Here is a 14731-nt window from a genome sequence, read left to right on the forward strand (position 1 = left end):
TAAGCAAAATACACTCATGCAGCAGACAGCAGCAAACACCATGGCCCAATTTCTGCTATTCCTGGGATAATAAGTGTCTTTAGGTAAATACAGAGACAAACAAGGTTTGGGCCAGCACTGTGGCGCCATGGGTTAACACCCTGGCTTGAAGCATTAGCACCGCATATGGGTGCCGATTCGAGACCCGGCTGCTCCACTTCCAATCCAGCTCTCTGCTATGGCCTGGGAAAGCAGTAGAAGATGGTCCAAGTCCTTGGGCCCCTGCACCCACATGGGAGACCTGGAAGAACCTCCTGGCTCCCGCCTTCATTCAGTGCAGCTCCAGTCATTGCAGCCACCTGGGGGGTGAACCATCAGATGGAAGACCTCTCTCTGTCTCTGCTTCTCCTCCCTCTATGTAACTCTGACTTTTGAAAAAACAAATAAATCTTAAAAAAAAAAAAAAAGGTAGGCTCTCTAGGCATTGACATGTGGGAACATGATATCACCACAAAGTAGAAGAGCAAGACAGACACATATACAGTCACGGGCATGCAGTCAGTAGCAATTCTGCAACTTCTCCTATTGAAATGAAAATTCCCATCACAAATACAGAAAAATACATGACATATAAATGGAAGAGTGGATCACTGAAATTATTCCAAGTTCTGAAAGGAAAGTACTGTCAACCAAGGATAGTTTCTCAAGTGAAACTATCTTTCATAAGTGAAGGAGAAACAAAAGCATGCACAGACAAGAAAAATTTAAGGAATTCATCACCACCATGCCAGGCTTCCAGAAGATGCTTAATGAACTCCTTCATACAAAAACAATGAAATAAACCTACCATTTAGAAGGACAATGCCCACAAAAAAAGAAAAAAGGATAATCAAAATAAGCAGAAGCAACTTTAAATTATAGGACTAAGTCATTACATATTATCAAGAACTTTAAATGTAAATGATCTAAATTCCCCAATTAAAAGAACCAGACTGGCTGAATGGATAAAAGAAAAAGGCTCAACAATATGCTGCCCACAAAAATTTGCTTCTCCAGAAAAGACACACAGAGACTGAAAGTAAAAGGATGAAAAAATACACTACATCCAGGCAGAAACCAAAAGCTTTTTGAACGAGAGTGGCTATAAATATCCCAAATTAGACTTTAATGTAAAAACAGACACAACTGGTGACCATATAATGATCAATAGGTCAACACAACAAGAAAATACAACGGTTTTAGATGAACATATACTTAAAACTAGATTGCCCAAACATTAATAGACCAAAAGGGATAAATAAGCTCTAGTACAACAATGGTAGCAGAATTCCACATTCCACTTTCATCTATGAACAGAACATCCAGACAAACATATCAACAAAAACATATTAGAGCTTAGCTATATAATGATACAGGACCAATGAACACATCAGATACTTAGAGAACGTCCCATCAAACAGGTACAAAATGCACAATCTTTTCATCAGTACATGGAACATTCTGTAGTACAGACATACATTATGGCACAAAGCCAGCCTCATCAGATTAAAAAAAAAGGCAAAATAATATCATGTATAATTTCTTACCATAATGGAATAAAACTAGGAATCAGCAATAAAAGAAACTCTAGTAATTTCACAAATATGTGGAAACTGACAATATGCTTCTCAATGAACAGCAGGTCACTGAAGAAACCAAAAGGAATTCCTTGAAACAGATAAAAATAGAAACACAACATACCAAAACTTCTGGGATACAGCAAAAGCAATATGAGAAGGGACATTTTTAACAAGAAGTATACATATAAAAAATAGAATAGCAATTAAACACACTAACTATGCATCTCAAACATCTAGAAAAACAGTAACAAAAATGAGAAGGAAAGAAATAGAGCAGAATAAATGAAGTAAAAACTTAAAATGCAGTATAAAAGATGGATAAGATAAGAGTTGTTTTTTTTTTTTATTTTTATTTGACAGGTAGAGTTATAGACAGTGAGAGAGAGAAACAGAGTGAACCATTTTGGTTCACTCCCCAAATGGACGCTACAGCCGGAGCTGTGCCAATCCGAAGCCAGGAGCCGGGTGCTTCCTTCTGGTCTCCCATGCGGGTGCAGGGGCCCAAGCACTTGGGCCATCCTACACTGCCCTCCTGGGTCACAGCAGAGAACTGGACAGGAAGAGGAGCAACTGGGACTAGAACCCGGTGCCCATATGGGGTGCCAGCACCACAGGCGGAAGATTAACCAAGTGAGCCATGGCGCCAGCCCCAAGAGTTGGTTCTTTGACATAAGTAAAACTGACAAACTTTAGCTGCAGTAAACGAAGGAAAAAAGAAGATACAAATAAGTAAAACCAGATGTGAAAAAGTAGATGGGGTCGGCACCATGGCTCAATAGGTTAATCCTCTGCCTGCAGCGCCAGCACCCCGGGGTTCTAGTCCCAGTCGGGGCACCGGATTCTGTCCTGGTTGCCCCTCTTCCAGTCCAGGTCTCTGCTATGGCCCGGGAGTGCAGTGGAGGATGGCCCAAGTCTTTGGGTCCTGCACCCGCATGGGAGACCAGGAGAAGCACCTGGATCCTGGCTTCAGATCAGCGTGGTGTGCCAGCCGCAGCAGCCATTGTGGGGTGAACCAACAAAAAAGGAAGACTTTTCTCTCTGTCTCTCTCACTGTCCACTCTGCCTTTCAAAAAAAAAAAAAAAAGTAGATGGGCCAACTGATAGAACAGAAATACAAGGATCATTAGAGATTACTATAACAATAATATACCAACAAACTGGAAAACATAGAAGAAATGCACATATCTCTGGATACAAATAACCTACCAATATTTAACCATGAAAATATAGAAAACACAAACAAATGAGTAATTAAATCAAGTCAGTAATTAAAAGTTTCTAATCTAAGGAGAGCCAAGGACCACATGGGTCTCTTCACTGCTCAATTCTACCCAACTTTTAGGGAAAACTAACACCAATTCTTCTCAAAACTGAAACATGAAACTCTCCAAACTCAATCTACGAATTCAGCATTACCTTGATTCCCCAAGCAGAAAAGCACACAACAAATAAAATAGATAACAATACGCCTGATGAGCATAGATGCAAAAGCTTTCAACAAAATGCCAGCAAATCAAATCCAACAAAACATCAAAAAGATCATACATCATAATCAACTGGGATTTATCCCATGAAAACTGGGATGGTTCACATTCCAGTCAGTAAATGTACATTATAATGGCCCTAATCAGAAAGACAGAAAATAACAAATGCTGATAAGGATGTGACCAACATGAAGCTTTCTTCTTGTTAATGGTCATTAACATTTGAAGTTTCTGTATTAAAAATGACCCATCCCACTTCAAACCACGTTTATGTTAATACAGTAAAGAGAAAGATTACAAATGATTAACCATCCTAAAAATGAGATAGTAGTATTTTAATAAAACAAAACTTCACAAAGGCTCAGTAGAACTACGGAACTAATTTCATCCATTGATTTGGATTGGAAACTGGGACATATTTATAATGAATTCTGTGACTTTATGTTTTCATGGGTAGTGTAAGACTTCCAGCCTTACAGGAAACACAAGCCTGGGATAGGCCACTGTCCTGACTCAGCCAACAGGCAACTAAGCCCACTTTTCAATAATTGCATTTTTTTACATTCCACAGGGGTTTGTATACGTTTCTGGCGGACATGCAATAATTTCACATATTTACGGGCTACGCTGATTTCAGGATATTGATCCTGCAGGTACGGGCCTCTTTTCTCTTTATCATTACCTTATTATGTTTGATCTTTTGAGCTCCTGTCCTGTAGTTCTCGGGCCTCCGCGTCGGCGCCCAGCAACTTGCGGGCGGCCTCCCGAGACCCGCGTTGCCGCTGCCCGCCCTAGCCCTGCCGGTCGCCCCGGGCCCGCCGCCGGGGCTGCCCCTGCTGTGGCTTCGCGACCTCCGGGCGCCCCGCTTCCCGGCACCAAGAGCGAGCGCCCCGCGCGGAGAGGGCGCGGACGCCACCTGGAACGCCCGGGAGCCAAGGCGGGCGCCGCCTGCCGCGGTCCTCACTCGGAGGACGCGCTGTGCCGCAGCCTCCCGGCCCGAGCTCCAGCTTCCGCGTCCTTGACCTTTCTGCCTGGGCCGCCGGCCATGCCCCGGGGGTCCTGTGGCACTTCGGCCTGGGACCCTCTGCACGCCGGGACGCCGCGTGCCCAAGCGTTCCCAACTGCGGGGCGCAGGCGGTTGGCGCGCGGGGTGCGGGCCCGGGCGGGCGTCGCCCGTGAGGAGGGATGAGCCTCCTTCTCCATGGGCCGCCACCGCCGCCCTCCCGCTGCGGGACCCCACGGGAACCGTTTCCAGTCCGGCTGCGCCTGGCTGAGGGGCTCCTGCGGGGGAAATTTCTGAGCGAGTGAGCGGGAGCTCCGGGAACCCTTGGCTCTGAGGCAAAGCCTGGCCTCACTTTCAGCCGCCAACGCGCGTCCACCCGCAGCCGAGATGCGCCACAAACAGACCCGCCCTGGGACTCACCCAGAGACACCCTGGGGCTCACCGGCAAGTGGCCCCTCACCCTCGTCCTCAGCCTCCCGCCCGCACCGCGCCCCGCAAGTACTTTCACATGCCAAGGCAGACGCGCACGCACATTCCAGCCCTGACACTCCTTAACCTTAACCTCATTCCTCTCTGGGATCCCCCGCATTTCTACAAAGCCGTGGGCAGCCCCTCCCAGGGCCACCCGCAGCTTCCTCCTTTGTTTCCTAACCCCATGGGACAGCCTGGGAAAGCGGGGGTTAGTGGGCTGTTGTGTGTCTTTTCCTTAAATGGGAGAGAAAAAATTGTCGCACTGGTCACCAAGAGAGATTTGTTGCTGTAGACTCAGAAAACTAATGTAAGACACACTACCTATTGTGGATCTTCTCCGTAATATCCTCAAATGTGTACAAAGTATTAATTTTTTTAAAAACTTACTAATTTGAAAGGGAAAGAGAGAATCTCCCATCGCTGGTTCACTCCCTCAATATGGCTAGAATATCCACGGCTGGCCAGGCTGAAGCCAGGAGCCCAGAACTCCCACCTGAATCCCCATGTGCCTGGAAGACACTAACATATTTAAACTATCATCTGTTGCTTCCCAGACAGGGCAGCAGAGAGGTAGATCAGAAGCAGAGTGGCCAGGGCTCCAACCTGCACTCAGGTATGAGACGCAGGTATCTTAAGCCTCGACTTAACCCACTGTGACACAATGCCCACCCTTATTAAGCCTATTGCCCCGAGTCCTAACCCTGTATTTCAAAAACATTTTCCAACAAAGTGACTAAAGTACTAAGGTGATATTCATTTTCTTTTCTTAATAACTATTTAAAGCAATGCACCACTTGCGCCTGCCTTTGCATCAAGCCTTTTTCTACTATATGCCTAGTCCTGTCATAAGTTTCACACAAATCGTTTCTATATTTAAGTTATAATGAATATTTTTAAACGCTTGTCTAACTGGTGAGATGTTTGTGAATGTTTAAGAGGAAAAACGCTGACTCGCAGCTTTTGCTCACATACAGGTTAACACTGGCCTGTAGTTGATTTCAAGCCACCTGCATAATGCCCTGGAATGCAGAGCTCTCACTAAGTGCTAAGTGCTAGGTGCCAGCCAGCTTAGGAGCACCACTGGAGCTGGGTCATCCCCCACAAAGCAATATGTGAACCACATTTTGATTCAAAATCTAACTCTAAGTAGGATACTCACATTCATGCATCGAGAAAGAAAACCAATCTGAAAATATTGCTATGCCATCATTTATTTCCCTCATTCAAGACAGTTTAAATATGGCACACGACTATAAAAAGTCTCCACAATAGCAAGAGAAACAAGGAAATAAACGAGAACATTAAAAACTACATTGCATTACTGCCGTCATTGTTTAATTCAAAATATAAGGAGAGTCCGATGTGGTGGCAGGGTGGGTTAAACCAGCACCACTGGGGATGCCTGCATTCCATATCGGAGTGCCTGGTTCGAATCCCAGCTCATCTGCTCCTAATCCAGCTCCCTGCCAGTGCACCTGAGGAGCAGCAGAAGGCAGCTCAGATACTTGAGTCCCTCCCACTCACACAGGGACTGCATGGAGCTCTTGGCCACTGTCGTTGGCCTGGTCCAGTCTCAGCTGTTGCAGCCATTTGAGGAGTGAATCAGGGTAGGGAATCTCTCTCTCTCTGTCTTTCAAATAAATAAATCTTTTAAAAATAGGAAATCAGACAACAAGGTAGAAAACTATCAATTTTATAAGAAGAGAATGTTACTTAATAGGAAAGAATTAAAACATGGAAGGAAATGCACCAATCACCTTAGAAGAATATTACAAATTCATCTATGGAAAAATAAGGAAAACTCTTAAAATAAGAAAACACCAACCTGGCTTGTTTGTTTATTTGATCTCCATATCCCACTGTTTTCACAACAGTCAATTTCAATTGAACATTGCTCTCCTGCAGCTCATGCGTCTGAATTTTAAGTCCAACATTTGGGTAAAAATGTGAGGATTTGTTATCTCTCAAATGGGCATTAAACAATGTTTCAATCAGCGTTGACTTTCCAATTCCAGTCTCCCCTGTAATAAACATGGCTGGATCACCACAGGAGCAGAAGAAGGCTGAGAAGTAACACTAGATCTCTACAGTGCTTTAAAGGGCCCCCAAATCTAAAAAAGTTTAACTCATAGATTAGTGTAGAATGATGGTTACCAGATGCTAGAGAGTGGGGATGAAGTAGGGACATAAATTTTCAAATAAATAAGGAGAATAAGTTGTATAACAGGAGCACCAGAATCAGTAATAATGTACTTTATATTGTAAAAGAACTAAAAGAGTAAAATCTAAATGTCTCACCATAAAAAAAATGACAGGGAAAGGAGGCGATGAGTATGCTAATTATCTTAATTTAATAAGTCTACATTATAAACACAGATCAAAACATTGTTGTAGCTAATAAGTGTATACAGTTAAGATCTGTTCGCTGGAAAATATTATTTTAAAAAATAAATAAATTTTGAGTCCCAAATACATCAGAGACTAGGATGTCCTTGAAAACATACATGCTGACCAGGACTCCCTCAGTCATTAAGGAGGTGTAGAAAGAAATTGGACACTAAGTTGCAACAGACTTTGAACACCACTGAGGTGTTTAAATTCAAATGTATTTAAATAATATAACTAAGAAGATGAAACCCAATATAAGCATTAAGACATGGTCTTAAACTAACAGCACCAATGTGACAGGGCTTAAGATAAATTGAAATGTCTTTGTCTCTCTCTCTCACTGTCTATAATTCTATCTGTCAAAATAAATAAAAAAAGAAAAATTGAAATGAACATAACGTTGAGAAATTCAGATGAGATGTTTGGCACTTACCCACACAGAGAATATTAAAAGAGAATCCTTGATGGAGAGCCCTGTTTACCAACTGGTAGGGCAAACATTCAAAACCAAAATGGCCAAGTGTGGTTAAGCAACGGATATTCTCTTCTTTTTGCTTAAAGGAAAGAAAGGGAAAAGGTTGTATTAGAATAGGAGTTGAAGTCATTTGAAAAGACAATGATAATATGCCAAAGAAATTAGAGTTATCATACCTCAGACAAGATGCAAATGTAGTAAGCACAGTTATACAAAAAGAAGTTTTGGGATCAGATATATACATTATGTGATCCTTGTTTCTAAACAAAAATGAATTGGTCTCATCACATTCAAAGAGATTCTGTTACTAGCATTTTTAAAATTATTTTTAAGGAATACAAATTTCACAAGTATAACTTTAGGAATATAGTTATTATTCCCACCATACCTACCCTTCCAGCCACACTCCCACCCCTCCTCCTTCTCCCTCTCCCATTCACATTCCCATTCTCCATTAAGATTCATTTTCAATTAACTTTGTACACAGAAGATCAACTCTATACTAAATAAATATTTCAATAATTTGCACACATACACACACAAAGAACTGTTTGAGAACTGGTTTTACACTTAAGTCGCATAGGCCAGTGCCACAGCTCACTAGGCTAATCCTCTGCCTGCGGCGCCGGCACCCCAGGTTCTAGTCCCAGTTGGGGCACTGGATTCTGTCCCAGTTGCTCTTCTTCCAGTCCAGCTCTCTGCTGTGGCCCAGGAAGGCAGTGGAGGATGGCCCAAGTGCTTGGGCCCTGCCCAAACGTGGAAGACCGGGAGGAAGCACCTGGCTCCTGCCTTCAGATCGGCACAGTGCAGTGCCCATTTGGGGGTGAACCAACGGAAGGAAGGCCTTTCTCTCTCTCTCTCTCTCTCTCTCTCTCTCTCTCTCCCCCACTAACTCTGCCTGTCAAAAAAAAAAAAAAAGAAAGAAAGAAAGAAAGAGAAAGAAAGAAAGAAACTGTTAAGTCTCATAACTCACTGAGAACAGAGGTTCTGCATGGGGAGTAAGTGCACAAGGATTTGGGCCATCTTCCACTACATTCCCAGGCCATAGCACAGAGCTGAATTGGAAGTGAAGTAGCCAGGACTTGAACCAGCACCCATATAGGAAGCCAGAACTGCAGGTGGTGGCTTCACCTGCAACACCACAGTGCCAGCCTGTACCCACTCTTGATTCCACCTTCCTGCTAATGAGCCCCTTAGGAGTCAGCAGGTGATATCCCAAGTAGTGGGGTCCCTGTCACCCATGTGAGAGACCAGGGTTGAGTTCTGAGCTTCTGACTTCACCCTGATCCAATTCCATCTGTTGTGGGCATTTGGGGAGTGAACCAACAGAAGAGAGGAACCCCCCCTTTCAAAGATATAAATTATAAAAATGAAGCATAAAAGAGGTAAACATTAAGGAAATACTATAAGAAATTCCAGAGTATTGCTCTACAACAATAAACTACTCTTCAGTTAAAAAAAAATTTTTTAAAAAAGAAAAGATGGGCATGGTGTTGTGTCAAAGCAGGTAAAGCTGCCACCTGCAACTGGTGCCATATGGGCACCAGTTCAAGTCCCTGCTGTTCCACTTCCACTCCAGATCCCTGTTAATGTGCCTGGGAAAGCAGCAGAAGATGGCCCAAGTGCTTAGGCCCCTACACCCATGTGAGAGACCTGGAAGAAGCTCCTGGCTCCTGGCTCCTGGCTCCTGGCTCCTGGCTCCTGGCTCCTGCCTGGCCCAGCCTTGGCCATTGTGGCCATTTGGGAAGTGAACCAGTGGATAGAAGACCTTTCTCTCTCTTTCTGTCTCTCCCTCTCTGTAATTATGCTTTTCAAATAAATAAATTAAATCTTTAAAAAAAGAAAACTCTTTCATTCTGTTTCAATGTGTTAATATATTGAGAAAACCCAGTGAATGATAACACATGTGAAGTAACCAAAATCAATTTGAAATTTTCTTAAAAAGCAAGTAATTTTGCTTCAAATTTGTTATAGACCATGAGAATTTGTGCTATAATAAATTATTAACTGAAACAACTACCCGCAACACCACTCTAAAAAACTAGAAATCCATCAATATTACACATAAAACTGATCATAGATTTTTTAAAAGGTGAAAAAGTAATTCAAAAAAAGCTTAACAATAGATATTAATTTTACCCCTGAAAATCTTTTCCAAGCACCTAGAAAGTTTTGAAAAAGCTTGATACAGACATATTCACTGTAGCTCTTGACTTCACATCCAAATATCTGACTTCCTGAAATAGGTGAATACCCAATTAATGTTGGTATATTCGCTCACACAATGAGAGGGTCTTGGGTCATGAAAGGTATTTATGAAGAATGCTTTAAGGAATTGGGAAATACATAGAAATATAAAGTAAAAGGAATCAAGATACAAAGTTGTGAATATCTGCCTAACTTCTGGTAATATCTGAGGAACTTGGAGCATCCCATGTCTTCTCACAGTAATGATAGAAACAAGTGTTTGAAGGCACTGGATGGGAGATAGAAGCAGGCAGAAACAGGAAGGGGTTCAAACCCTGTAAGTAAGAGAAGTATACTGAGTGGAATCACATTTATCTACATAGTCTCCTGTGGCCAGTCACTAGAGAAGATGTGTTTGGGGCATAGGGCACAGAGAGAGACAATCGTAGACCAGGAAGTAGAAAGTCAGAGACTAGAGTGTCAAAATTCTCTTAGGCAATGCAATAGAAAGGAGTCTCAGATATTCAAACTTAAAAACTCCTGGTTGACCTTTGAATTCTGTGTGTTCTCAGTGGCAATTTAAAGAAGAGCTAGCATTCTGAAAGTGTCAAACAAATATTTCAGCAGTGGTCCTGGGGAGATAGAGTTTGGAGATTAGTTTTATCCCAAGTTATGGTTAATATACTGGGTTTCCATTTAAACCCTGTAAAGGGCATGTAATAGGAGTAAAGGTGGTGGACCCAGTCAAAGGGTTACTCTAAATTAGAAAGTTCTAACTGGAACTGGAATTGTATTGTAGTGGTTAAAGCCACCACCTTCAATGCCAGCATCCCATATGGATGCTGCCAGCTACCCCACTTCTGATCCAGCTCCCTGCTAGTACCCTGGGAAAAATCAGCAGAAGATGGTCCACATGTTTGAGCCCCTGCTATCCATATGGGGGACCTGAGAGAAACTCCTGGCTCCTGGCTTTGGCCTGGCCCAGTCTCAGCCACTGTAGACACCTGGGGAGTGAGCCAGTGAATGGAAGATCTGTCTCTCTCTCTATCTTTTATTAAAACTGAAGAAACTATAGCGAGACTATACTAAGGTGCCCAACTGGATCCAAAACCAACATAGCCTGCCAAACCAACACCTTATCACCTATCTTTGAAATATTCCACTCAGATAAAAAGAAAAAGAAAAAAAATAGACAACCTCCAAGTTCTGGGAATGCCATTAAATTATCAAATATATGAGTTTGGGGATACCTGAAAACAAAAGAGAGAAAGGAGTAGAAATAACCATGCAAAAAAAAAAAATCATAGCTGATAATGGCCCCCATCTTGGGGAAGATACAAACATCCAGGTATGTGATGCCCCAAATAGACATGGCCAGAAAAGATCCTCCTCGTGACATATTATAGTCAAATGACCAAAAATACAAAGCAAAGAGAATTTTAAAAACTGCCTGAGAAAACTGCCAACTCATGTTTAAAGGACACTGTATTAGAATAAACAGAAGTTTCTTCAGCAGAAACCTTCCAGGCCCTCAGGGAATGGAATGACACATCCCAAGTTCTGAAAGAAGAAAACTTCCAAACAAGAATAATATATCCAGAGACTTCCTCCATAAGTGAAAGAGAAAGACTTTGCATGAAAAAAACAGAACCTTTATCACCACCAGACCACCCTTACAAAGGCTGCTTCAGGGAATCATGCAGACACAAAGGGAAGAAAACTACCATCATGAAAACATGAACGTGTAAACCCCACAAGAAGTAGAAAATAATCAACAGAATAGGGATTGCTAGAAGGGGGGAAGTACCAAAATACAGTTAGATATGAGGAATAAATTCTAGTGTTCTATATTACTGTAGTATTTGAAATATTTAGAACCTCTTATAGGTCTTATAAAGAACTAGAAGAGAAGAACTTGTTGACTGCAAGGACAAAGAAATGATAACTGCATCAGGAGGTGGCAATGCTGCTTACCCTGATTTTATCACCAAAATCATATAAATACATCAGATTATCACACAATATCCCATAAGTGTATGAGGCATGATTACTCAATTATAAATTTTAAAAAGAGAATGTTCACTACTAAACTGAAAATACAACCAGTAAGAAATAAGTAGAATACATTCAGTTCCTTACTGATTGTTCTCTTAGAAGATGGAGTTTCATAACAATGGAAAATGCTGAGCTCTTCTCATTTAGGAAAAGAACATGCTGGAGATTTCTGGATATACTCTGGAGATTATGTTAATGGAGCAACGAGGGATTCAAACACTCCTCTGTCCTCTCTGGCCTAGATTCCTTTCTCTTATTTTTAAAACTGTAGCCCAGGGAGATACCTGATAAAGTGTTTCCTGTGCCCACTGTCTTATCAGGAAGGAGCAGAAACCTTGGCCTCATCAGCACTCAGTTCTCACCCACAGAGTGATTGTTAGAGCGAGCAGGAGTTTCAATAGTGTCACTATCATTATTTGATAATAGCTTCTGGTGGATCAAAGTTCTTTCACATAAATGCCAGTATCCATGTGGAAAACATACATATTTCAAATTCTAATGACTTGGAATTTGTGAACATTCAAATATTGCTCTTAAATTTGCCTTTGTAGCATCTACAAATAAAGCAAAATTTTTTAAAGATTTATTTTTTATTTATTTGAAAGAGTTACAGAGAGAGAAAGGGGGAGAGAGAGAGAGAGAGAATCATCCAACCACTGATTCACTCCCCAAATGGCTTGCAATGGCCAGGGCTCAGCCAGGCAAAAGCCAGGAGCCAGGAGCCAGGAGCTTCCTCCAGGTCTCTCACATGGGTGCAGGGGTTCAAAGCTTTGGACCATCTTCTACTGCTTTCCCAAGGTGCATTAGCAGGGAGCAGGATTGGAAGTGGGGCAGCCAGGATTTGAACTGGCACCCATATAGGATGCCATCATTGCCAGTGGCAGCTTAACCCTTCATGCCATGGCCCCAAATAAAGCAAATTAAGAAGCAAAGATGGATAGATGTGAAAAATCAGTTTTAACCTACAATAATAAATTAAAGGATTATTTCATAAGTATTCACATGAAACCTAAGTGCTAATCATGGTTGATTTTAATATCTATGATACCAAGTACATGTAGACTGCACTAGAAAATGGAATAGTGTACATTATAAAGGCTGTAAATTATAAAGGACTCCACACACCCTGATAAGCCCTGATGTGTAGTCTGCACTCACTGATGCCTGTTTCCCAGTGGCACTGGGCAAAGGTAGGTGAAAAAGACAAGATACCAGCCTTGGGAAGTCATAGGAACCATTGCTGGTGCTTTTGTTTTCTCTTCTGTAGAGCATTTGGTCAGATGATCCTAAAAGTCTTTCACACTCTAATCTCTGTAAGTCAAGAGCCTACAATTTCAAGGCTAATATACGCTATGGCAGAAAATGCTAACAATAGCTTACTATTGTACTAATTACCAAAATTGTAGGTAAACCCATAGATAGTGCTATGGAGTAGTTAATGATAATTCAAAAATAGGGCAACATTTGCATGGAGGAGATAAGTATTATCAACAAAAGACAAATAGGACAATGGGCTTAGAGGTAGAAAGGTGGGCCCTGTGTCCTTGGGCAGTGAGTAAATTGCCTAGCTTATGGATTTAAAGAATTAAATTTGCAAGCGAAAGAAGAAGAAAATTGGAAAGATAAGATAGATCCCAACAACAGGGAGCTGAGACTATGAAGCTAAAGAATATGGATGTTGTCTATGTGGTAATGGTCAGGGACTGCAGCCTTTTATGCGAAGAACAGTAGGAGTGTGGAGTCACTGCCCTAATTAGATGAAGGGGTAACAAATATGATCTTGTAAATGGAAGGAAAAGGAGACAAATTTTCTGGGAAATAAAGAGTCAAAAAAAACTTGACAGCCAACTAAATGTTGGGATCAGTAATAAAAGGTCAGAAGAAGCAGGGTATTTTTGGTGTGAGAGAAACATAAGTTTGAGTTTCAAATTTTAAGGAAATTACAGAAACACCCTAAAGATGACTGAGCACAGTGAAGGCTTGAGTGCCTATTCAAATCCTGCCTGCTCTGCTTCCCATCCAGCTCCCTGCTAGTGCTCCTGGGAAAGCAGCAGAAGGCAGCCTGAGTGCTTGGGCCCCCTGACACCAACATGGAAGACCCAGTTTGGCCCAGCCCTGGCCATCTGGGGAGTGAACCAATGGATGGAAGATTCTCTCTCTCTCTCTCTCTCTCTCTCTCTCTCTCTTCCTTCCTTTTCTCTCCTTCACTCTGCCTTTCAAATAATTTTTTTAAATATATTATAACAAATGAGAAAACTAGGTGAAATACAAAAGAATTAAACATAACATGTTGCATATATAACCTGTAGCTTAATGGCAAATTAAATCCAATAAAAGCATAAAGGGAGGAGGCAAGAAACTAAAATGACTACAAGTGCAAGAAAGAGTTAATAGTGTAATATAATTTAAAAAAAACTATGATAGTCCATGTAATGAGATAAAAGGATGCAGCCAGCTGAACTTGTCTCTGCTGGTCAAAATTTTAGGAAATTCAAGTTCAACTCTAAGGGGCACACTGGAACTCTGTGTGTCATCCCATGCTTTGCAGAGTTCCTGATACAGTGTTGTTTATTAAATAACCAGGAATAAAGGCTTCAAGAGAGGAAGAAAGGAAAAGAAGAAGAGGAAGAGGGAGGAGGGACAGGAAAATGATGGAAAGAACCCAAAGTGGAGTGCTTAGCTGCATAACAGAACCTTGTGTATGCAAAGTGAAGATGTGGAGAGGGAGTAAAACAAGCATTTTAGAGGAACAAAGCCTGAAAATGCATGAAGATCATCATATGGTGTCGCTCCCCCTCTTCATGGAGGAACGACACAGGACCCTGAGCTGTTCTTTCGTCTGCTCGGCCCTCCCCGGGTTTGCTGCTGGTTCTTCCCGGGTTGGCTACCGTCCCTTCCACCTCCGTGGAAGGGCGGTTCCCCCTAGCCACTTTCCCCACTTCCGCGGAGGAGCGACATAATGGTGCCGTGACTCGGATAGGAAGCCTAGGCAGGGTTTAGTGTCGTTCCTCCACGAAGAGGGGGAGCGACAATATGGGAAAGGTATTACATTTATTGTGGGATGCCCAAA

At 42.1% G+C, this 14731-nt stretch overlaps 1 protein-coding gene across 5 annotated transcripts in view; it reads right to left on the reverse strand.

Moving 5' to 3' along the window:
• The window catches only part of SEPTIN14 (septin 14), a 95268-nt gene that overhangs the window by 41600 nt on the left and 38937 nt on the right, over positions 1–14731 (reverse strand). For 4 of the 5 annotated variants that reach the window (XM_070064745.1, XM_070064744.1, XM_070064746.1 and 1 more), the window contains exons 3-4: positions 7378–7498; positions 6382–6577 (exon numbers count right to left, since the gene is read on the reverse strand). In XM_070064745.1, coding sequence (XP_069920846.1) covers positions 6382–6577; positions 7378–7498 — 317 coding nt within the window. Of the gene's footprint in view, positions 1–3764; positions 3999–6381; positions 6578–7377; positions 7499–14731 lie in introns of those variants that run through there. The other variant, XM_070064748.1, reaches the window with a different exon arrangement.

The sequence above is a fragment of the Oryctolagus cuniculus genome, chromosome 19 (genome assembly GCF_964237555.1).
Source record: "Oryctolagus cuniculus chromosome 19, mOryCun1.1, whole genome shotgun sequence".
Lineage (NCBI taxonomy): Eukaryota > Metazoa > Chordata > Mammalia > Lagomorpha > Leporidae > Oryctolagus > Oryctolagus cuniculus.